Genomic DNA, 24526 nt, shown 5'->3' with positions numbered 1-24526 from the left:
TGTTACATTTTCTTTATTCTTACATTTACCTTTGTTTGTTCTGAAGTTTTATTTGAAGTTTGTTCTGAAGTCTGTTTTTATCTTGACCTTGATTGTTCTGATAAATTCCTTTGTTCTCATGTTTTCCATCGTTTGTTCTCATAGTAATTATTGTTTGTTCTTACAGTAACCGTTGTTTGTTCTCACAGTATTATTTTTTTATCTTTATGTTCATTTTTGCTCTTTCTCCTTTATTCTCACATTTTCGATTTTGTTTCCACATTAACTGTTTTGTTCTCATGTTAAACATTGTGTTTTGTTTTGTTTTTTTGCCTGGTTGTTTTCTTTTACACACTCACAAACTCCCCAACCCAACACAGACATAGGCTCTCTCCCATTTGTGTTTGGCCGATTTTATTTTCTGTCATTGCAGCAGAAAGCACCTCCCTCTCTTTCTGGGGCCCCCCTCCCCTTCTCGGCTGCAGGTGCTGAACCTGGCTTCCATTCCAAACCAGCAGGAGTTTAACTCCAACACTCATTAATACACACAAACGACATACACACACACACACACATACACACACACACACACACACACACACACACACCCCTTCCCCTCAGAAACACTTTCAAACTTTTCAAACACTCTCGCTTACACACACACACACACAAAACCCCTGAGAGCACAGCATAGCACATTCATTTAAACATAGAGGCACACAGAACATCTTATCAGGCTGTTATTAAAGGAGAGAGAGTGACAAACTTTAACAAAGTCTTTATTTAATAAACATCCTCACACGCATCCTCACGCAGAACGAGCACTCTCCTACTGATCCTGAGAGAGAAAGAGAGAAAGAAAAAGAGACATTAGGTCATACAGTGTCAGAAACCACACGTCTCTTACAGATTACTAAACACCTTCACACACTTTGAGAAATTCAGCTTCGTTCCAAAGCCTAGGCTGCAGCCGAGGTAGGGCGGGTCCTCGGAAGGACTGTCCCGTGAAGACTTCTTCTTACTAGCCTGTTGGTTAGCCTGGAGCAGTCTAACCAGGAAAGGTTCCCGCCTTTTGCAATTGCGCGCTTAGTCAGTTCTTCACAGAAATGAATTGTAATTATAAAAACTGCCACTGAAATAAATGGGCTTGCAGCCAAGGCTTTGGTACACAGCTATTGTGTGATGATTTAGATTTTAGACAGATTTAGATGCAGTTAGATCCAGTGTTAATTGGTGTACATAATCTTCCATTACTTAGCTCCATTAGCATTGTAGCTCTAATGTGAAACAAATGATCAGACAATTTCAGGAGTAGGAGGGGGAAACTCAATCACCTCAAGCCCCGCCTACTTTTGTTACAGAGGCTGACGTGTACGGTCTGGGCGTGGTCTTAATATTTTAATGAACATGCGGGACTGACAGCCCTCTATCACATGACGCCACTGTGTCCATGACTAACTAAAAAGCTAAAGCAGTTTTTTTTGTGATGATATCTTAAAGAAGGTCAGGCCTTTATCCACGTTCCTGTTGGATTGGAATCCAGGGAATCCAGACGGAATGCACGGATAACTGGATGAAGGAACCTCATACATAGCAAACATGCAGATAGCTGGAGAGCTAGCAAGCTTTCTAGGATGCTATCTGAGTTAGCTTTAGCTCTCCAGATTACTCAGACTTGAAGAGAGGGCGGAGCCATGTTAGCCTTGTGATTGGTCAGGGCTATGCTGATGTAAACCTGACCCACTTTTAAGGCCACCCATTCTGCAAGGAGAGGAGAGCAACACTGGTGAAATATAGCAGAAATGTATTCATAAGATGTACATTGTACATTTACACTGTGGGAGCCAGAATGACTTCATTAGGGCCTGTTTACATCTGACATTAACATTAACAGCATTTTTGGATGATCGAGTCACGTGTAAATTTTCCTTGTCCGAATGAAAAGCCAGGTGTAAACACCCCAAGACACATTGTGTTCGGATTACAATCAAATTACTCAAATCAAATTTGACCACGGAGGTAGTCAGAGACGGATCTCGTCCACATTTAATACAAGTGTAAACAGAATGTGTTTTCTGTGATCAGATTCCGTCAGACAAGTGGAAATATGTCTGTCGAAAAAACATACATGAGTAATAATTACTGTTGATTTTGGCCTCTCTTCCTCTCTCGCCCGCATTCGAGTCTATGTTTGTGCGCACACTCGTGCCCACGCTTACCGGTAGGTGAGAACAGTCCTACAGAATTTGTTCCCTTGTGGTTAAATTAGCCTTTTTGCATTTTCTGACAGAGCCGTTACGGGAATGTGAGAACCCTGTATTGTTCCTTGGCATTGTAGAACCCCCACTGTCCATCGTGACTGTTGAGTCTCTAGGAACAGCCATTGCCGGAAGTAAAACAAAAATGATGTATGTGAGATCTCATCTGGTCACACTGGGGACACATTTTAATAACAAGTGTAAACAGAATCTGGTCAAAGTAAATCCAGAGCGCACGCTAAAGCCAGGTGTGAACAGATCCTGAGACTATTTACATATACCAGCTTGGAAAGCCGAGCACATGGTCAGCTAGATGCTACAGCAGCACTGGAGCAGAAAGCGTTAAGGACCCTACTCTAGGGTCCAGCAGTGGCAGCTTAGTGGACCTGGGTTTCGAACCCACAACCCTGTGATTAAGAACCAGGCACTCCAACTACTGTATTGTACTGTATTGTATATAAAGCCATGTGTATGAAAGAGAAAAACATTGTGTGTGTGTGTGTCCGTTACCTTCACCATGTGTCCATGTAGTAGATATGGGGATTTTAAGTCGTGCTGGCAGTTGGAGTATGCCATGCCCAGCCCCATCCCTGCTCCAAATGATATAGGCCACGAGCGTCCTACACACACACACACACACACACACACACACATATTTTTAATCCACACACATACACTATATGTCCAAATGTTTGTGGACATCCCTTGAATGCATTTAGCTACTTTTAATTGTACCAATTACTGACACAGATATGCTAATGTGAAACTGTGTTCTCTGGAATGACTGAACTCCCTCTAATATTTTTGGGATGAGTTGGGGATAAGATGAGGTAGTGATCATCCAACATCCTGACCTCACTAACGCTCTCGTCACTGAATGCAATCAAATCCTCACAGCAATGCTCCAAAATAAAGTAAAATGTTTCCTGGACTGTAGAGGCATGATGCAATATGGGAGATTTCCCGCTCATTGTGTAGTGGTGGGTGGCGACCTTCATTATGTTAGTGCTCTTACTGGTTGCTACAGTGACGTTGCAAAGCAGAAAAGGCTCTAATTGGCTGCCTACAACGCATTCCTCACTAAGTCCCGCCCCCATATGCTTGTGGTGATTATGTGCGTTAGGTGCTAATCTGCCACATGTTTGGCTGCTGTGATTGTGTTTTTAGTGTGTGCAATATCTGGTAAGCTTCCTCAAAAGTAGCTTTAAGAAAAAAAAAAAAAAAAAGAGACCAACTTACGTTTGAAGAACAGCACAGAGAACAGAGCGCCAACGCCTAGCCCCAACACTGAGCGAGAGAGAGAGAGAGAGAGAGAGAGAGAGAGATATTGTGAAATTGAACAAAAAAAAACCCAACACACTTATATAGTATCAATAGATTATCCAGAACATTAAAACCACTGGCAGGTGAGTTGAAGATGATTTGATGGCTAGAGGACTGGGTCAGAACATCTCCAAAGAACTAGGTAGGTTGTGTGGGATGTCCCCAGTATACAGTCAGTCAGTACCTAACAAAAGGTGCTTCAAAGAAGGACGACCCGTGAACCACAGCTCAGTGATACTCACAGAGGCCCCACCTCACAACTTAATGGACTTAATGGATCTGCTGTAACATCTGTAGGTGTCCAGATACCACATGGACGCCTTCGGAGGTCTTGTGGAGTCCATGCCTCGTCAGGTCAGAAGTATGAGCTCTGTTTATCCTGCTTTTGGAGGAGTAACTGTCTCTATTGTCCAGGGAAGACCTTCTACTAGATTTCGGAGCATGGCTGTAAGATTTTGATTGCATTCAGCAACAAGGGAGTTAGTGAGGTGAAGATGTTGGATGATCACCTAACCTCATCCTCAAAGTACTGGATGAAGCATCATCATTCTAGAGAACACAGTTTCTCTGCTCCACGGCTCAATGCTAGCCCACACCTGGTATTAGGCATGGCGCCAGTAGGTTCATGTTTATCTGCTCCAGAGAGTCCTATTCTATTGCCAGTACCTCTCGAGAGGGAATAGACTAGACAAGCTGTGTGTGTGTGCACACATTTGCACATCTGTGTCAGCAATTGGTGCAACTTAAAGTAGCTTAATGAACTCATTAGAAGGGGTGTCCACAAACTTCTTTTTCAGTACAGTACAGTAGTCCTAATTATAATAACACCAACCAACAACATTTAATCCGCTCTCTCTCTCTCTCTCTTTCTTTCTCTCTCTCTTTCAGCCCCACCCATCCTCCTCCAGCCAGCCAGCAGTGGGAGTTGAACCCACACGTTTGTGATTTCTGGGAGCTTTCTGCAGCCAGACTCACTGAGGCCCATTACACAACCTACTGATGTCAAACACCACAAACATACACCACAAAAACACCAAACAACATTCCAGCACTCAGCCTCAGTGAGAGAGATACCACAACTCTCTCTCTCTCTCTCTCCCCATCTCTGCCTTATCTCTCCCTCTCTCCCTCCCTTCTATCTCTCGCTTCTTTTCCTTACCCCCCCCCCCCCCCTTTTCTCTTATTCTCCCTATCCCCCCCCCCGTATCTCTCGACCTTTTCTCTTAGTACTTTTTTTCGTTTCTGTCTGTGGTCTCTCTCTCCCCCCTTTTTTTCTTTCTCATCTTTATCTTCCTTTTTTCTTCCTCTTCCTTTCCCTAGGTTTCTTTTACCTCTCCCCTACACTCGCGCGCACTCTCTCTCACCCTTCTTTCTTTTTATGTCCCTTTTTTCCTCTCTCTCCCGTCCCTTCTCTTTTCTGCCTCCCTTTTGCCCCCTTCCCTTATTCTTCCCCATCTTTCTTTTACGTCTCTCTCTCTCTCTCTGTTTTCTTCTCCTCTACCTCTCACTTGCTGTACTGTTCATTCTCATCTCTCTCACTCTTTCTCTAGTCAAAGTTCAGAGATCTAAAGGTTTCAAGATTTTGCTTTAGCTGATCCAACTCACCTCTCTCTCCCCCTCTCTCTCTCTCCCTCTCTCTCTCTCTCTCAGTGTAGAACAGCAGGAGCAGTCAGTCTGCCAACTATGTGCTGCTCAACAATACCCATAATGCCATTATCAACAGACCCGAGGACATTATTACACTCTGACCTCCTTTCCCCTCGCCCCCCCCACACACACATTCTCTCTCTCTCTCTCTCTCTCTCTCTCTCTCTCTCTTTTTGTTCTTTATGTTGTTTTTTTTCTCTCTTGAGACCAAATACACACTTAAAAGCAAAAGTTAGATGAGTGAATGCTTGAAGGCTAACGCAGCTAACAAAAATGCTTATGTACTTATGTACACCAATTAGCACTCAAGCAATGCAGCTAATGTGGTTAACAAGTAATGGATGCTTATATGGCTAACACAGCTAACTAATAATAAACGCTTAAGTGGCTAACATCGCCAACAAATAATGGACGCTTATGTGGCTAACATAGCTAACAAATAATGAATGCTAATGTACACTGATTAGCACTCAAGCAATGAGGCTAACATTACTAACAAATAATAGACACTTATGTGGCTAACATTACTAACAAATAATAGACACTTATGTGGCTAACATTACTAACAAATAATAGACACTTATGTGGCTAACATAGCTAACAAATAATAGACACTTATGTGGCTAACATAGCTAACAAATAATAGACACTTATGTGGCTAACATAGCTAACAAATAATAGACACTTATGTGGCTAACATAGCTAACAAATAATAGACACTTATGTGGCTAACATAGCTAACAAATAATAGACACTTATGTGGCTAACATAGCTAACAAATAATAGACACTTATGTGGCTAACATAGCTAACAAATAATGGAACCTCATGTGGCTAATGTAGCTAAAAATTAATGGACACTTATGTGGCTAACATTACTAACAAATAATAGACACTTATGTGGCTAACATAGCTAACAAATAATGGAACCTCATGTGGCTAACATAGCTAACAAATAATGGAACCTCATGTGGCTAATGTAGCTAAAAATTAATGGACACTTATGTACACCAATTAGCATTCAATCAATGAGGATAACAGCTAACAAATAATAGACACTTATGTACAAAAATTAGCACTCAAGCTATGAGTCGAACGTAGCTGACAATTAATGGACGCTTATGTAGAAGTCTTAGCATGGTGCTAATTAAAATAAACAGATCTGTACTGTAGTCCATTTGGTTCTAGACAACCAGAACCCACGTTAGAGCAGGAGGGGGAAACCGAAGGCTGAAGTAAACACATCGGTCACTCCTGGCTATTAACAACCAGTTCAACCAGGTGTGCAGGAATCCAGCACATATGCCATGACTTAGGCTTGCAGCTAGCACCATGCTAATTGGTGTACATAAGCTTCCACTGCTTGTTAGCTACATTAGCCTTGTAGCTTTAATGTGAACCTAAAGAAAAGGCGCTTGGGGGAGGGGGAGGTTGTAAATTAGACGTCTTGTGAAACTATTCCTTTAAAATTGCTCATAAAATGAAAATCTTGGCCGCTGTCGGTCGTGAGCGTTCAGGACGGGATGCTTTACGATGCAGCGTCTGTGAGGAGAGAGGTGAATCAATCCTGCTGAGAACGGCTCATTAAAACCACATGTGTGTATCTGACGGCCCAAAGCCTGCCCATCAGCAGATCTCTGACACACACAGATGCCGCTAACACACTCCAGCACTGCTCCACCACCTCCCTGCTCCCTCCGTTCTGAACTCATTACTACAGACACCACTAGGGGGCGCTCTATTCACTGTTTTACTCTGTGACTGTAATAAACATGGGCGTTGTAGTTTTGTTCCCTTCTGTTCGACAGAAATTAATCCAAAATTGTCTGCCAAGTTGTCAAATTTGCAAACAGAGTCCGTCAATCAATGAATTACTACAACCAGCCAGCAGAGGCGCTGGACCTGTGGTCGCTTCACTTTTGAGAGACGTTGTCCATGTTCTCTACAGTCACTGCTCCAAACACAACCTCCAGATCCGCTGTTAACTCCGTCCAAATACTTCATCAACCACACCAAACAATAAAACCAGATTTCTATACTATAACTAACTCCAATACAGTTCACACACATATTCACTGACTGAGATATCATTCAATTCCCTCCTGTTACTCCCCAGCAGAGCAGCATAACCCTCTAAACCCTAACAGACTAAAAGTAGCCTCATACTCAACATCAATAACATATTAATTTCATAGAAATTATGGAATTATCCGAAGTGGATACTGAATAATAAATAGTGAATACTGAATCATTTACTGCAGATATTGAATAATTAAGAATGGATACTGAATAATGCACCGCAGATATTGAAGAATTAATATTGGACATTAATATATTAATAATTCAAAGTGGATACTGAATAATTTACTGCTAATATTGATTAGTTTATAGGAGATACTGAATAATTCAAAATAGATACTATGTAATTTACAGTGGATGCTTAATAATTTACTGCAGATATTGAATAGTTAATAGAAGATACTGAATATTTCAAAGTGGATACTGAATACTACTGATATTAAAAAATAATATTGGATATGAAATAATTTAAAGTGGATCCTGAATCATTTACTGCTGATGTGGAATAATTAGTATTGGATACTGAATAATTTACTGCAGATATTGAATAGTTAATAGAAGATACTGAATATTTCAAAGTGGATACTGAATACTACTGATATTAAAAAATAATATCGGATATTAAATAATTTAAAGTGGATCCTGAATCATTTACTGCTGATGTGGAATAATTAGTATTGGATACTGAATAATTTACTGCAGATATTGAATAGTTAATAGAAGATACTGAATATTTCAAAGTGGATACTGAATACTACTGATATTAAAAAATAATATTGGATATGAATTAATTTAAAGTGGATCCTGAATCATTTACTGCTGATATTGAATAATTAGTATTGGATACTGAATAATTCAAAGTGGACACTGAATAATTTACTGCAGATATTGCGTAATTAATAGTGGATACTGAATATTCAATAGGTGATACTGAATAATGCAAAGTAGATACTGAATATTTAACAGGTCCTTAGAACAATTCTAATGGTCTGTGATTCTAAGGGCTTCTGACAGGGGCCCTAAAGCCGTATTAATTGAGTATTTTGGCAGACCTGTTGGAGATGGGGGTCCAAAGTAATATCTCTTAATGGGGCCCTAAATCTCTGGTGGCGCCCCTGCCTCAAGCCTTCAGTTCTTTATCAGTTCAGCAGAGTTGATGAAGCAGATTAAATACTGTAACTCATCAACGGTAGTGTAGAACCAAGGCGGTTCTGCAAAACCAACCCAATTGTTTTATACTCTTCCTGCTCTCCTCCAATCACGGCATGGCAACAACCAAGACGATGGATCAACTGATGGTGGTTCTAAATGGATGTTCACTATAGTGATGAGTTAGAGAACTCTTCCAGAACCTATTTTGCCTCAAGTGTAACCAAACCTCACCTATTTCTCACCTATCTGAACCACATTCACACCTCGTTCTGCAGCTGGTTGTGTACGGACTGTGTGTGTGTGTTTTGTCGAGGAAAGGTAACAGTTGTGATTGGAGGATTGGATTTGGCCCAGCTGTCCAAACGCGGCGACATGGAGTCGAGAGAGGTTCCGAGCGGAGAGCCGTTAATCTTCCTGCTGTTGTTGGAAACAATCTGACAGCCAGAACGTTCTTAGAAAAACAACAAACTGGAGAGCAGGAGAGTCTCTGTAGACCCTCGCCAGGAAACATTACAGAGCACTTTTACACACCCTCTCCTTCGTGATGCAGCACAGAACCAAGCTAATCTCTGCAGATCCCAGACATCGGTTCAGCCAAATACTAAAACAAATAGGACTCTCATTATCATTATCATCATCATCATCATCATTATTATTATTATTATTGTTATTATTATTAGCCTAGAGATTTCAACAAGAGCCTTTATTTATTTTTCTTCTGTTTACTGAATTTAACAAAGAGGAAACAAATAAAACATACCATAATTAATGTGCCACCACATGTCATCTTTTTTATTTGTTTTTATTTATTTATTATGTATTTGTCTTTTTATGTATTTATGAATTAAGCAATACTTAATACTGTGCTATAAAGTGGCACTAGTGTACTGTGGTCGTTGGCGCTCAAGCAACTGTGCGATTACTCCACAGATATTATTTGTTATTAAATTTTTAAGATAAAGAGGACAGAAAACAAGCTGTTTGATTATCAATCTTCCACAAGGTAAAATCGCTCTATTCTATCAGTCACCCCACTGCTAAACCACCATCACACTATCCCTTCAGCCAGAACAGTCCAGGGACTGTTCATCATTTCCCAATCATCGGGGTTACAAGCAAGAGCCAAAACATTAGACAATGTAGCAGGTTATATTAACCCCATGGCTACACCCACTGCTACACACACGCCTAAACACACTGCCAAAGCTGTTAAATACGAACAATCTAGTTTTATGTGGGGCTGAACTTTGTTTCGGATCGGCCCGCTCTGTATTCCAATGATCCATTCCTCCTTCATGGCGCAGCAGATCATGCCAAAGTCTGTTCACTCGAAAGAAACCAAACACCTCGAAACTGACGGTCAAATCACTGATACAATCTGACAAAAAAAAGAAAGTTTTATTTAATTAAATAATTAATAATTTAATGCTGTATTTTATTAAGCGTTAACATATTAGGAGTACAGTGAGGACTGTATCAATTCACTCAAGGAGTTTCAGCGCAAATTGCTGGAAATTGCATAGCCGAGGTCATTCCCTTCAACTGTATTAGCTATCATGCTATTAGTTATAGTTAGCCAGTCGAGCTGATCCCCCTTCGACTGTATTAGCTAGCATGCTACTAGTTATAGTTAGCCAGTCGAGCTGATCCCCCTTCGACTGTATTAGCTATCATGCTACTAGTTATAGTTAGCCAGTCGAGCTGATCCCCCTTCGACTGTATTAGCTAGCATGCTACTAGTTATAGTTAGCCAGTCGAGCTGATCCCCCTTCGACTGTACTAGCTAGCATGCTACTAGTTATAGTTAGCCAGTCGAGCTGATCCCCCTTCGACTGTATTAGCTATCATGCTACTAGTTATAGTTAGCCAGTCGAGCTGATCCCCCTTCGACTGTACTAGCTAGCATGCTACTAGTTATAGTTAGCCAGTCGAGCTGATCCCCCTTCGACTGTATTAGCTAGCTGGCTACTAGTTATAGTTAGCCAGTCGAGCTGATACCCCTTCGACTGTATTAGCTAGCATGCTACTAGTTATAGTTAGCCAGTCGAGCTGATCCCCCTTCGACTGTATTAGCTAACATGCTACTAGTTATAGTTAGCCAGTCGAGCTGATCCCCCTTCGACAGTATTAGCTAACATGCTACTAGTTATAGTTAGCCAATCGAGCTGATCCCCCTTCGACTGTACTAGCTAGCATGCTACTAGTTATAGTTAGCCAGTCGAGCTGATCCCCCTTCGACTGTACTAGCTAGCATGCTACTAGTTATAGTTAGCCAGTCGAGCTGATCCCCCTTCGACTGTATTAGCTAGCATGCTACTAGTTATAGTTAGCCAGTCGAGCTGATCCCCCTTCGACTGTATTAGCTAACATGCTACTAGTTATAGTTAGCCAGTCGAGCTGATCCCCCTTCGACTGTATTAGCTAGCTGGCTACTAGTTATAGTTAGCCAGTCGAGCTGATCCCCCTTCGACTGTATTAGCTAGCATGCTACTAGTTATAGTTAGCCAGTCGAGCTGATCCCCCTTCGACTGTATTAGCTATCATGCTACTAGTTATAGTTAGCCAGTCGAGCTGATCCCCCTTCGACTGTATTAGCTATCATGCTACTAGTTATAGTTAGCCAGTCGAGCTGATCCCCCTTCGACTGTATTAGCTAGCTGGCTACTAGTTATAGTTAGCCAGTCAAGCTGATCCCCCTTCGACTGTACTAGCTAGCATGCTACTAGTTATAGTTAGCCAGTCGAGCTGATCCCCCTTCGACTGTATTAGCTAGCATGCTACTAGTTATAGTTAGCCAGTCGAGCTGATCCCCCTTCGACTGTATTAGCTAGCATGCTACTAGTTATAGTTAGCCAGTAGAGCTGATCCCCCTTCGACTGTACTAGCTAGCATGCTACTAGTTATAGTTAGCCAGTCGAGCTGATCCCCCTTCGACTGTATTAGCTAGCTGGCTACTAGTTATAGTTAGCCAGTCGAGCTGATCCCCCTTCGACTGTATTAGCTAACATGCTACTAGTTATAGTTAGCCAGTCGAGCTGATCCCCCTTCGACTGTACTAGCTAGCATGCTACTAGTTATAGTTAGCCAGTCGAGCTGATACCCCTTCGACTGTATTAGCTAGCTGGCTACTAGTTATAGTTAGCCAGTCGAGCTGATCCCCCTTCGACTGTATTAGCTAACTGGCTACTAGTTATAGTTAGCCAGTCGAGCTGATCCCCCTTCGACTGTATTAGCTAGCATGCTACTAGTTATAGTTAGCCAGTCGAGCTGATCCCCCTTCGACTGTATTAGCTAGCATGCTACTAGTTATAGTTAGCCAGTCGAGCTGATCCCCCTTCGACTGTATTACCTAGCTTGCTACTAGTTATAGTTAGCCAGTCGAGCTGATCCCCCTTCGACTGCATTAGCTAGCATGCTACTAGTTATAGTTAGCCAGTCGAGCTGATCCCCCTTCGACTGCATTAGCTAGCTGGCTACTGGATGCTATCGGATATTTATTTAAATTGTGAATGATCAATTAATCACGAGAACAATTTCGCCCAATGGAACAGTCAGGAGAGATGACGTGTCGGGGGATAGGGTATAGAACTGTTGCTAATATTTGTTAGCAAGCTAGCACATACTAAAGGAACTAGCTTGATAGTGGATAGCACGTGCACGATAGCTAGCTTTACCTGTTGGTATCAGCTTTAGATGCCAGCATAGCAACAACATTATATTGTTGAACTTATTATGTGATTCACATTTAATAAATGAAGTTAAATAGTAATGCTTTATTGAGATAAAAACCTCCTCAGTAATGATCAGTAAATATGTGTTGATACATTTAATCTGGTATATAAGTGAAGATTAATAGGCAATTAATCACGTGCGCGATTTTAACCAATGGGAGACTGTAGTGGGGTGGGGTGGGGGGGTTAGAATGTATCACAACACCGGCCTCCTCATTTAGAACGCCTCTGATCGCACGTCCTCTGATTGGCTGATCTAATTTTGTCTCTCTAACCACACAGTGTGCCCTACCTATATACCTACCTACCTAGCAACACTTCTGATGAGCACTGCACTGTTTAAAACACACAGCCTTAGTGTGTTTTGTTTAGTGTAAGTTTGTGCCGTTTGGGACGCTGTGAGTAATCACTGGAATTTTTACGCATTTAGCTTTTGTTTCGTTTTAGTTTTCATGTTTGATTACTACAATAACGAATACTATATGGTAAAATGACGGAAGCCAAATATGTTAGATTTTATCTTTTCAAAATGAGCTATTATTATGGTGGTGTTTTTGTCTTGTCAGTGCTGGGGTCAAAGAGCCATTATTGTGCAATACTGGCATCAATGCCAATCACTATGTGGGTCAAAATTAACTGGTATAATTAATTTACTGGTAATTAATTCATATGTACTTTCCATAACTAATTCATTAGTATTTACAATACACTGTTGTGTAGGCTGTATTATGTGTTGAACTGAATTTCCACAAGTTCTATAAAAGAATCATTACAAAATATAAAATAAATTAAATAAATAGAAGTTAAATAAGGTCATATTTAAATTTGTATTATTAAAAATGGGAGCATGGTTTTTGGTTTGTGTATGTATGACATATTAAAATACTTTAATTTATAAACTTCTTGTAGTTCAGTAGTTCACTCATGCATATGTTTGAAAGGTATCCGTCCGAATATTTATTTTGTCAACCTTTTATCAACTTTTATCAGCACTCACTGGCCATTTTATCAGAAACACCTCCCCTACAGGTGCAGTATGAAGGTGTTCAGTAACCAGATACACACACGTCCAAACGTTTCCAGGCTTCTTCCTGTAAGGTACTTCTCAGGCTTTCACTTCTGCTCACACACCTTACATGGAAAAGCACAGACCAATAAAATGCGACGCTCTGGAGCAGCCGTGAGCACATGAGGTCACCTAAGGTCACTGGACCAATACTAAGTGTGGGCTAAATGGGTATTAAATCTCTGGAGTGATGGAGCTCCTTCCAATACCTTTAGGATGAGGTGGACTTGCAGATCTCGTCATCCAACACCAGTACCTGACCTCACTGATGCTCTTACACTCATATGACTGAATGCAATCAAACCATTCTCACAGCAATGTTCCTACCTCTAGTATAAAGCTTTCCCAGAAGAGTTAAAGCTGTTCCTGGTTCACTGTGGTACACACACACACACACCAACAGCATTTACACACTCATACAGAACACCATGGAAACACAACACACCCCAGTACTCTCTGGTGGGTGTGTGTGTGTGTGTGTGTGTGTGTGTGTGTGTGTGTGTGTGTCCTTCCTGGGTGTCATTACATGAAGCAGTAAGTTACTACACACTTTCAACAGCCACTGACGTAACAAAGCGCGCGGCCGAACTGATCAGTATTGGTGGGTGCTGATCAATATTGGGTCGTATTGATAAGGGCGCGTGCTGACCGCTACCTGTTTTGACCGCGCTGTCCGACAAACACCGGTCCCACTTCCGTCCAGAGTCCTCCATGATTACGGTTGCCTGCTGAACTATCGCGAGATTCTCTGACTATCTCCCAGCGCTCTCCCTAGGAGCGCGGCAATATCGCGAGATTAAAAGGATCGCTCTGAAACGCACACACTGGGCTACTTGTTCGTGTATTCGTTCCAAAATACAGTATGCAGAGGACTGCCTTCAAATAGGACACTGTTCTCCTATTTGAAAGAGTAAAAAAGGTTTATCTATTTTCGACAGGGTTTTAAAGGCAAAAATAACATTCCAAGGTCTAACATGTATTTCTAATCTGCTACATTAAAACGTAATAAAAATAATTTAGAATACTACTAATAACCAAATATCACGAACATATGCAAACATATCATGTTTATCTGTGTACATTACGTTTATTTATTTATTTATAATAGTATACATTATTTATATTTACATACATTATACATTAACTGTATTTTATCAATATTTGTTATCATGGAACTGTACAGTCACGTTTGAATTTACACTGAATGGGTCATAAGATCTATTTATATATATATATAGGGCTGGGCATATATATATATATTAATGAAATAAATGTTAAATATGAAATATGAAGAGAAAAGACAGTCGCAGTGAGCCCCTGAAATGCACTGCTCTTTGTCTCCCCCTAGCGACCACTCCTCGCCACTGCTGAGGCCCTGTCACCGCCCCGCCTACCCCTTCTCCATATTTGGCCATGCCTTACTTAGCGCGCTCCGATTGGCCGTGTTGTAGGGTCTTACATGACCCGGATGTGTAACGAGTTTTCTCGGCGTCCCGTTTTTGTCAGCACACCCCCCCTCCCTCCGTAGAGGAAGTGGAATCGCTGACAGGGCTGGGCAGCGGCGACGCGGCGACGACAAAACCGGACCGAACCGCGACAGAACAGAGTCAACAGCAAGAAACCAGGATCTCAACCCGTCTGATAGCACTTATTCTTCCTCTCCGAGACCGACTTTAGACGCCGCAGAGATGGTAAGCGCTGAGAGGGAACACGGGCAGCTACGCTAAGCTAGGCTAGGCTAAGCTAAACCACTTGCCTTTTATAGGAAGTGTCCGGAGCCGCCTCAGAACAGCCTCACAACTATTTCTGTACCCGCTCAGAGCAGCAGAAAACACTCTTTATTCCCACGCCTGCATCCTCTCCAGGGTGTCAGGGGTACTTAGTCGCAGGCAGGCGCGCTGATCCAGCGGTAAAGTTGGCCGGAGAGCGAAGGGAGTTCTGGAAGAAATGATGTTTGCCTGTTTCGCAGCGCTTAGACAAGTCCTAACTGGGGGTTGAGCTGACTGTCAGTGCACGCCTGACCGCCCTGTGTGCACAAGACAGTCTGGACGGGTGTAGTAGTGCTTAGAGTTGAGCTTATTTGGGGCTTGAACCACCCCTACATGCAGTGAGGTGGGCTGGTGCACCTCTAAGACTTTTTGCACGTATTGCATAATAGTAATGTTACATTAACTGAATGCAGTGGCTGATTTTCCTCTGGTTCTTGTCCTCAATCTAAAAGCAAATCTACAACAGATGAATAAAAGCTGTTGTTGTTGTGGGTTTGGTTGCATTTATACAACTGCATCCAGCCAAAACGTCCACATAAGAGCTCATATGCATAAACCTGAAGCCTACAGCCCTAGCTTGTTCATATTATAATGGCAATTGGCAAAATTGACTAATATATAGAAATATAGTAAATATACCAGAGGGTCCGATTGTAAATAATACAGTACACTAAACTTGCAGTCCTTTACAGTGGGAGTGAATGAAACCAGGTGTTGGTCGCCATGACTACAACACAAATATCACCATTTTATTTACGATCCAAACCCATCAGTGAACCCACACGGGTCTTCTGAGTTTTATATGGATTGTTAGTGATGATAAAATAGTGGTCAGTCTTTAGACTATTTTTTCCAGCACGACGCCCTGCATGTATTCCTTAATGATCTGCGCTTTTAGGAACACGATTTAGACCCAAGATCATCTCAAAGCTCTGGTGGAACAGTGTCTCAGGCATCAGGCAGGGTATTTATAATCGTTTGGTGTAATAACTTTCTTCAAGGGAGCTTTTAGAGGTTCAGACGTCTGGTTCACTTCACCACCACTGTGAACAATCCTGACCGGGCAAGTTTCTCTGGACCAGAGCGTTTCACGCCATATGCAATCTAAGTGACGTTGTTCACACCATCAACTTTTCATCATGCTGACGGTAAAATGGTAAATGGATGTGGTTTAGAACATGGTGTGACTTACTTCAGTTTATAAACACAAACATGAACTTCTCCACAGAGCTGAACGCTGGAGGAACCGGAACCACGTCCTCTCCCCACAGTTCAGCTCAGCAAATCCAGTTTGAAAGTAGTGGAGTGGAATAGCACTGCAAAGCTGGACGTTATGAGGATGATCGTGTATCCATGCTGCTTTATTACGAACTTGTTTGAAGCCGATAAAGAGAGATTTGTGGTGTTTGTGTTACAGAGGTGTGAGTGTAAGTCCAGTGTTTGTTAGCCACATTAACCTAGCTTCTCCTGTTGTAAGCTAAAGAAACACACGTGGGGTTCCAAGCATGTATTGGCTGTTTGATTGCATCTGAGCTCAGTGATCAGTCATGTTAGTTAGATTTTTTTTTGCAGAACAGCTCCTTTAATATCGGTGTGCAGTGAGGTGGCTTGGTGCACTGTTTTGCTGACTGCAGAGCTCAACTAGAGTGTAGAAGAGGAGTTGTGTGAATTTGACTGTATGGAGATGTGGGACAGTGTTGACTCTGGTTCTGCAGTCGACTGTGAAAGCTTCTCTTGTCAGCAGTCAGATAAACCCATCCACACCAACGTTTAACCAGCTTTACACTGTCCCCCTGTTATAGCCTACAGCAGTGTAGCCCCACCCATTCAGCCTATAGCAGTATAGCCCCACTCATTTTTCCCACTTTGAGAGCGTTTTAAAGAAGGCACAGCCAATCATAACACAGCTAATATACATACATCAGTCTTAATCTTGCAATTCTGTGAGAATGTGTGTTTTTTTTTTTTTTGTTTTTTTTTTGTTGTTTTTTTGCATGTAATTTACTTGATTGACTTACTGTCATGAATTCAAATGACGATTTGAGCTCCCACTCATGAACTGCTGTACAAGTGCCTTTGTTGACAAGCTGAGAGATACAGAAGCAGCATTCGAAGTGACTGGATCGTGGACTTCCCACTTCCAGTGGGAGGTCTCGTGCAGCTTCACCAGCGTTCCGTATTGTGGAGTGAGAATGACCGGGAACGTTGGGCTACTGTGTGCTTGTAAACCTAGTTACTGGCCACACTGTTTTCTTCACTCACCACATCTAGAAGATGTCAGATGTTTGGCCGTGGTGTTCTTGCAGTCAGCACTTTGAACTCTGAAGGTTCCCGACATCTGCACTTACTTACATCACAGCCGAACACTCAGCAGTTTACTCTAAACGGAGCGGGTCTGTTTCAGAGCTGGGATCCATGGCTCTTTCAGGGCTCCAGAACCAGGTGGGACTGCTCAGTGGACAACCATTTCTTGTCCTCTTCTCCCACCCCCCAATTCTGTCTCTCTGTTCTTAAACATGCTGTCGCTGTGTGGAGGTGTGCAGCTGATGGGATGGACCTGGAGTTAAGTTTTTATGCAGCAGACCAGGATGGGAATTTAAACATCAGTTTAAAGGCCTTAACACCAGGGTGTGACTGAACATGAAACAGCATGTTTCTATATCAGTTGTCTGGACTTCTTTAGTGTTCACAGTAGATGTGTGACTATATAGGGCGTGGAAATGCCCAGTAATCACTATTCCTTGCATTGGAGCACTGTATACAGCACTATTATAGGGAACAGAAATACAATGTAGTGAATGTGGCGTAGTGTCTTGGATGTAGGCCAGAGCAGAGTTGTTGTTTTTTTTTTTTTTTTAAAATAGGCCAAAATAGTGCACTTCATAGTGACCATGTTTTGGATATAGGTAAGAGTAGTGCATAGGACAGTATTATTTTTATTTATGTATGTATGTATTTATTTATTTATTTTGATGTAGACCAAAATAGTGCACTCACTAGTGAACAGGGTGTAGTGTATGATGTTGGATAAAATAGTGAGTTATATTGTGAACAGCGCGTAATGTTTTGATATAGGCAGGGAAGTTTGCAGTCATTATGGTCTACTTTTCTGTATATACAAGCCATAATAGTGCACTGTAGCGAACATGATGTAGTGTAGTTTTGGATACAGGTCAAAGTAGGACACTATGTAGTTAACCTCGTGTTTTGAATATAGGCCAAAACAGCGCACTATGTAGTGCATAGGGCATTGTGTTTTTTTTATGTGTGCTAAAAGAGGGTACTATATAGTGAACAAGGCCTAGTGTTTCGACTAAATACCTAAATGGTCCACTGGTGAGTGCTTAAGGTATTGTTCTTTGGGTGTAGGCCCAAATAGTGCACTATATAGTGCATAGGTCATAGTGCTTTTGATATGGCTCAAAATAGAGCACAAGATAATGAATAGGGCATAGTTTTGTTGATGTAGGCCCAAAATAGTGCACTATGTAGTGAGAAGACGTAGTCAGTCATTTGTTGAAACGTGTGTGTGTGTGTGTGTGTGTGTGTGTGTGTGTGTGTGTGTGTGTGTGTGTGTGTGTGTGTGTGTGTGTGTGTGTGGATCTTTCTTCATTCCTGAGGTCAGATGAGAGAGTATACGAGTTGTGGCAGGTCCAGTCTGCCCTGTTGCATTGTGGGTGATGTTTCCTGCATATTTTGCTCACACATACACATGGACAGTGTGACGTCGGAGCAGGACTGAATGATGTCTTGGTTTCATACTAGAGCTGTGATTATAAATATAACCCACACTATCTAAAATGTTACATTAACACCCAACTATAACCTAAAAAATTAGGTATAACTAAACCAGACCAATCAGAAGCTGCCAGACACCTGTACACAGTAACAACTAAGGGGCTGTCCGACTTACTACAGCCAGTGTGTAAGATTTAATCTAGAACCAGAAGTGGATCGTCTGGGCCAAAAAATAGACCTAAAGTTGAATTTACAGAAAACCTTCACTGTTTAAATAACATTTACGCAGTTTGGACTTTGGACTGGTTTGTGTTTCTTCAGGCTGGTTTCATTCCCCTCTGTATTCTGTGCAGAACCTGATCTCCTGCAGGGCATGGTTTTGAGGAAATGAGTCACTCTCTGGAGCTCCTAGATTTGATGCGTTTATTGAAGGCTTATCTAAAGCTGGAGCTAATGTAGAGTGTAAAATGAATAACGTCACGGTCATACAAAAACCTTGCATATCCAAAACAGCAATATCCCAGGAGTTAAAAACGCCATCTGAACTATGAACAAAAGTATTGGGACACCTGATCGTTCATTGTCTCTTCTAAAATCAAAAAAGGTTATTGAAAGAGCTTATCCTGCTGTTGTTGGAGTAACTGTCTCTACTTTCCAGGGAAGGGTTTTTACTAGATTTTGAAGCACTGCTGTGACTATTTGATTGCATTAAGCGACAAGAGCGTGAGTGAGGTCAGGGTGTTTGCTGATCACCTCCCCAACTCTTACCCTTCTTGTTTCAAAAGTATTGGATTGAGCACCATCATTCTGGAGAACACCGCTCAATGCTGGGGCGGCTTTATATTCCCTCTAGCCCACGCCTAGCATTAGGCATGATGCCAATCGGTTCATGTTTGTCTGCGCCAGAGGACTTCTTTACAGGGACTAGACAAGCTGTATGTGTTCATTTTCACATCTGTGTCAGCAGTAGGAACAACTTAAAGTAGCTGAATGTATTCATTAGAAAGGTTGTCCACAAAAATCTGGACATATTGTGTATGTAACAGGAAAAAAAAGTGTCGTTTTTTCCCCCCAGTATTATGTAGTCCTAATGTATATATCATAAATGTAATAATGATGTCCTACTCTCTCTCTCTCTCTCTCTCTCTCTCTCTCTCTGTCTCTGTCTCTGTCTCTGTCTCTGTCTCTGTCTCTCTCTCTCTCTCTCTCTCTCTCTCTCTGCAGAACGATCAGCAATTAGACTGTGCTCTGGACCTGATGAGGCGTCTGCCTCCACAGCAGATCGAGAAGAATCTCAGTGACCTCATCGACCTGGTCAGTGTGTGTGAGAGAGAGTGTGAAAGAGTCATCAGTGCTGATTCAGTTGTGATCGTGTTATTTAGACTCTAAAAGCAGCATCTCTGTGTCCACATGGTTTAAGGAATGTGTGAGAGGCCTGCAGTTAGCACTGTGCTAATTGGTATATATGCGCTTCTGTTACTTGTTAGCCACATTAGCCTTCAGACACCAAATTTGACTTGTCTGATTGACTGCAGGTTTTTTTTTCTAGGAAAAAGGAAGCTAAAAATCTCATTGGGTCATTTACCGCTCTAATGAGAGCAGCAGAATGCGGAACCCTTGTAGAACCTACAGTAAAGCAGATCTAATCAGTCTCACACGCATCGCGGAAACACCTGGAGTTAATAACTACGAAATCAGAGCCGATTAAACTCCTATCAGACTCTCTCTCTCTCTCTCTCTCTCTCTCTCTCTCTCTCTCTCTCTCTCTCTCTCTCTCTCAGCATTGTTAGCACCTATTAGCATAGCTGTCACTCACTCACCAGGAGCAGATGTAACCCCTGCGTCCTCTCTCTCCCCCCTTTTTTCTGCATCTCTCCTTTTCTCTCTCATTCTCTCGTTATTTGTCTCTCACTCTTGTTCTCCACAGGCATTCTCCGGGTGTATGTAAATTTAGCAGAAGAACAGAAATGCTACTGTGTGTGTGGTTTCACCTCTTTAATAACGTTAAATTAGAGTTATTCCTGCTCTTCCTGCTGCTGTTGTGAGTCACTGTTCGCCTGCTCTTTAAACTCTGGCGAGCAGAGCTGAGATTCCGTGTCCAGAGTGTAACAGATACACTAACTTGTAAAACAATCTGTGCTGAAAAAGGAAGCGCTGAGGTTGGGGAGTTTCACACTGACTGTGTATAGTACTGAACTACTGCAGGTCATTGTTGGTTGAGGTGTGTGAGTAAGTGAAGGGGTTAGAAACAAAAGCCGCTTTCTGTAAGTGGGTGTAATCATTAATAATTGTGTTTAGGAGCTTTTTTAAACAATTCTTGTTTTAAGGGCAGTGTTTAGACTGCTCTGCCCACTGTAACCTTATTGAGTGCCTGTGTGCTTGTGTGTAGGTGCCCAGCTTGTGTGAGGATCTGCTGTCCTCTGTGGATCAGCCTCTGAAGATCGCCAGGGATAAGGTAGTGGGGAAAGACTACCTGCTCTGTGACTACAACAGAGATGGAGACTCCTACAGGTCAGTGACAAAACTGCACCTTTTACCCCAACCCACAGAGGCTCTGTCCCACTACGTCCCCATTCCACACTAAATCCAAGCCCTACACACCCTTTCCAAATCAAAAGCAAGTCCTACAACTCAAGAGGCTGCACAAAGTGAAATCCAACCTAGTCTCAAATAAACCCCAAACCCCAATGGCCTCATTAGGAACCCAGGGCCCAGTTTTATCACACAGGCCACTCTGAACCTATCAGTTTCCTCACACAGTCAAATCCCATATAAACACAAGAAGTGGGTTTTTGTGGGTTCTTGTGACAAATCAAACTCAAAACCTATCCTGTACAAGTGCATAGGCTCTATTGTAAATCCAACTGAAAACCCTGTATTTACACAAATTGCAGAATTCTCTGAATCAAATGTAAATTGAATGGCCTCAGAGTTTTTGACACATTATGTTTGGTCTTCTTTTATGTGTGTTTAAGATCTCCATGGAGTAATAAGTATGAGCCCCCCATCGATGATGGTGCAATGCCCTCTGCTCGTCTGAGGAAGCTGGAGGTGGAGGCCAACAACGCCTTCGACCAGTACAGGGACCTGTGAGTAGTGACTGTCAGTCGGCTCCTTCATAGACCTCTTCCTGAAACAACATCTCCTGTTTATTTGGATGCTGAAATGCAGAGTATTCACTTTATTTGATATCTATTTTCTGTAAGTAGCTCTTCTGATCTTTCATAATTTTCTTTTACTCGCACCTCATTTTAAAATCAACAGGCTTCTGATATGATAGGACATCATAAATGAACACCCAAAAAACCCCACTAAGTTTTGATGATCTTACTTCTAAATAAACAAGCTCACCTGTATATTGCAGGTATTTTGAGGGCGGTGTGTCCTCTGTGTATCTGTGGGATTTGGATCACGGTTTTGCTGGAGTCATCCTTATTAAGAAGGCTGGAGATGGCTCCAAAAAAATTAAAGGCTGCTGGGACTCTATCCATGTGGTGGAGGTGCAGGTGAGAGATTTGTCGTTTGAGTTATTTATTTGTTTATTTATTTAGAATTATGATTTACTACGTATCTAATTTCTGGGGTTTTTTTTTTTCTCTTTCTCTCAGGAAAAGTCCAGCGGTCGTACAGCCCACTACAAACTCACGTCCACTGTGATGCTGTGGCTGCAGACGACCAAAACCGGCTCTGGAACTATGAACCTGGGTGGCAGCCTCACCAGACAGGTAACCAATACTCGGGCGATGCAGTAATGCAAATAAGCATAACAAGCCAGGTAATGCTGCGATGCAGGTAACCTTAAAGTCCAGGTAGCATAGAGACCAGGTAGCACATGCCAGTTACCATGACAACCAGGTAGCGCAGTAGTGCAGGTAACTATAGCGATCAGATAAAGCAGAAAGGCAGGTAACCATACCAGGTAATGCAGATACAGGTTACCATAGCTACTGTGTCATGCAGAAATGCAGGTAACCATAACCAGTTGATACAGAATTACAGGTAACCATAGCGAACAGATAATGCAGAAATGCAGATAATATACAGGTTACCATAACAGCCAGGTCACAGAAATGCTATTAAACAAACACATTCATTTTTATATATTTACATTCATGTAAATAAGTTTAGTTTAGTTTAACTTGTTTTGTACTTTAATTTAATTGTATTTTGCGGGACTGCATGATTCTACAGTGTTGTTCTAAGATCTCAGTGAAGACTAAAACCAGTTTCCATCCGTGTGATCTCGCACCTCACACTCTGCATTGTACACTGTGTGAAACCTCCACAGTGCAGTGCAGACTATGTGTTAAATACACTTCCTATATGAGCTACATCCTCACTGGGTCTCTGCTAATCTCTTGCGCTCTCTCTCTGTCTGCTTTTCTTTCTATCAGATGGAGAAAGATGAGACAGTTAGCGAGTCTTCCCCACACATCGCCAACATCGGCCGTCTGGTGGAGGTAAAACGCACACATACATTTCTGTTTAACGCCACACTGTCTCAAACACATTTTGTCTCTGTTACATTATTACATTGTTATTTAGCACATTAATGTGAGTTTTCCTGTGTTTGTGTGTGTGTGTGTGTGTGTTCTGCTTCCAGGACATGGAGAACAAAATCCGCTCCACTCTGAATGAGATCTATTTCGGCAAGACCAAGGACATTGTTAATGGCCTGAGGTATAAGACGTGTGTGGTTGTGTGTGGTTGTGTGTGGTTGTGTGTGTGTGTTATTCTGGAAATAGGATACTTGCATATAATAAAAATGTCACATTTATAATATTTTATTACATATAGCTACACTATTGGGACACCTTCTCAATTGTTGCTTCTTCTGAAATCAAGGGTGTTCTGCTTATCTTGCTTTTGTTGGAGTAACTGTCTCTACTGAGCAGGAAGGCTTTCTACGTTTAAGCATTGCTGTGAAGATTTAATTGCATTCAGCAACAAGAACATTAGTGAGTTCAGGATGTTGGATGATTACACTTCTCCCCACCTCATCCCTAAATCCTTAACTCATCCCAAAGTTATTGGATGGAGCTCCATTATTCCAGAGTTTCACTGCCCCACAGCTCAAAGCTGGGGGGGGGGGGTTATACCCCTCTAGTCCATGCCTGGCATTAGCCATGGTGCCAATAATTTCATGTTTATCTGCACCAGAGTGTCCTATTCTATTGGCAATGTCTACAGGGACTATACAAGCTGTGTGTGTGCATTTTCACATCTGTGTCAGCAATGGGTGCAACTTAAAGTGGCTGAATGCATTCATTAGAAGGCATGTCTGCAAACATTTGAACATCTAGTTTATTATTATTGCTACTACATACAGATACTTAGGGTGTACATATAACATGTGTCTGACCACATTGTGACATTGTATGAAAACAAAGGGGTGTGTGTGTGTGTGTGTTCGTGTTCTTGTGACTGAGAGGGAGTTTTAATAGAACAGCCCCGCAGGGCTGCACTGTCTGATCTCTGACCAGTTCAAGCTGTTTTCCCACAGAGGCCGTCTACATCTGCTTCTCCTCTTATTTCCTCCTAGATCTCCTCCTCTCGTCTCCTTCTCATTTCTTTTTCTTTTGTTTTCTTTTATGCTCTTCACAATTTCTGTCCTCTTTACTCCTCTTCCTCCTTTGTCCTTTAATTTTTAATCTTTTTTCATTTCTCGCTCTCTTTCGCGCTCTTGCTCTCGCTCTCTCACTTGATTTTCTGTTTTCAGATCTATCGAGTCTCTCCCTGACAATCAGAAGTACAGGCAGCTGCAGAGAGAGCTCTCTCAGGTTCT

General features: G+C 42.0%; 2 protein-coding genes across 2 annotated transcripts in view; one reads left to right on the top strand and one right to left on the bottom strand.

Annotated features, from left to right (window-relative positions):
• Positions 1-742: 742 nt before the first annotated feature.
• On the bottom strand, positions 743-13960 carry LOC140543080 (MICOS complex subunit MIC10-like). The gene is made up of 4 exons (XM_072666093.1): positions 13890-13960; positions 3477-3524; positions 2748-2857; positions 743-817 (listed from the first exon to the last, which is right to left on the bottom strand). Exons 1-4 carry the CDS (start codon positions 13945-13947, stop codon positions 809-811), a joined length of 225 nt encoding a protein of 74 aa, XP_072522194.1. The 5' UTR covers positions 13948-13960; the 3' UTR covers positions 743-808.
• A 775-nt stretch (positions 13961-14735) lies between these two features.
• The window catches only part of capzb (capping actin protein of muscle Z-line subunit beta), a 13253-nt gene continuing 3462 nt past the window's right edge, over positions 14736-24526 (top strand). Inside the window, exons 1-8 of the mRNA XM_072665994.1 lie at positions 14736-14925; positions 19966-20055; positions 21131-21252; positions 21717-21830; positions 22106-22247; positions 22350-22466; positions 23136-23201; positions 23345-23421. Of these exons, the coding sequence (XP_072522095.1) occupies positions 14923-14925; positions 19966-20055; positions 21131-21252; positions 21717-21830; positions 22106-22247; positions 22350-22466; positions 23136-23201; positions 23345-23421 (731 nt within the window). The 5' untranslated portion in view covers positions 14736-14922. The remainder of the gene's footprint in view (positions 14926-19965; positions 20056-21130; positions 21253-21716; positions 21831-22105; positions 22248-22349; positions 22467-23135; positions 23202-23344; positions 23422-24526) is intronic.

Source organism: Salminus brasiliensis, chromosome 21 (assembly GCF_030463535.1).
Source record: "Salminus brasiliensis chromosome 21, fSalBra1.hap2, whole genome shotgun sequence".
Classification (NCBI taxonomy): Eukaryota; Metazoa; Chordata; class Actinopteri; order Characiformes; family Bryconidae; genus Salminus; species Salminus brasiliensis.
This window is presented reverse-complemented; position numbering and strand designations above follow the sequence as displayed.

What these genes read in the sequence shown, in the direction of transcription:
- LOC140543080 (XM_072666093.1), bottom strand. Translation starts at nt 13,947, where the DNA reads ATGGAGGACTCTGGACGGAAGTGGGACCGGTGTTTGTCGGACAGCGCG. An exon ending in GGACAGCGCGGTCAAAACAG is followed by an intron (nt 3,525 to 13,889) that starts GTAGCGGTCAGC and finishes TCTCTCGCTCAG; the next exon opens with TGTTGGGGCTAGGCGTTGGC. An exon ending in CTCTGTGCTGTTCTTCAAAC is followed by an intron (nt 2,858 to 3,476) that starts GTAAGTTGGTCT and finishes GTGTGTGTGTAG; the next exon opens with GACGCTCGTGGCCTATATCA.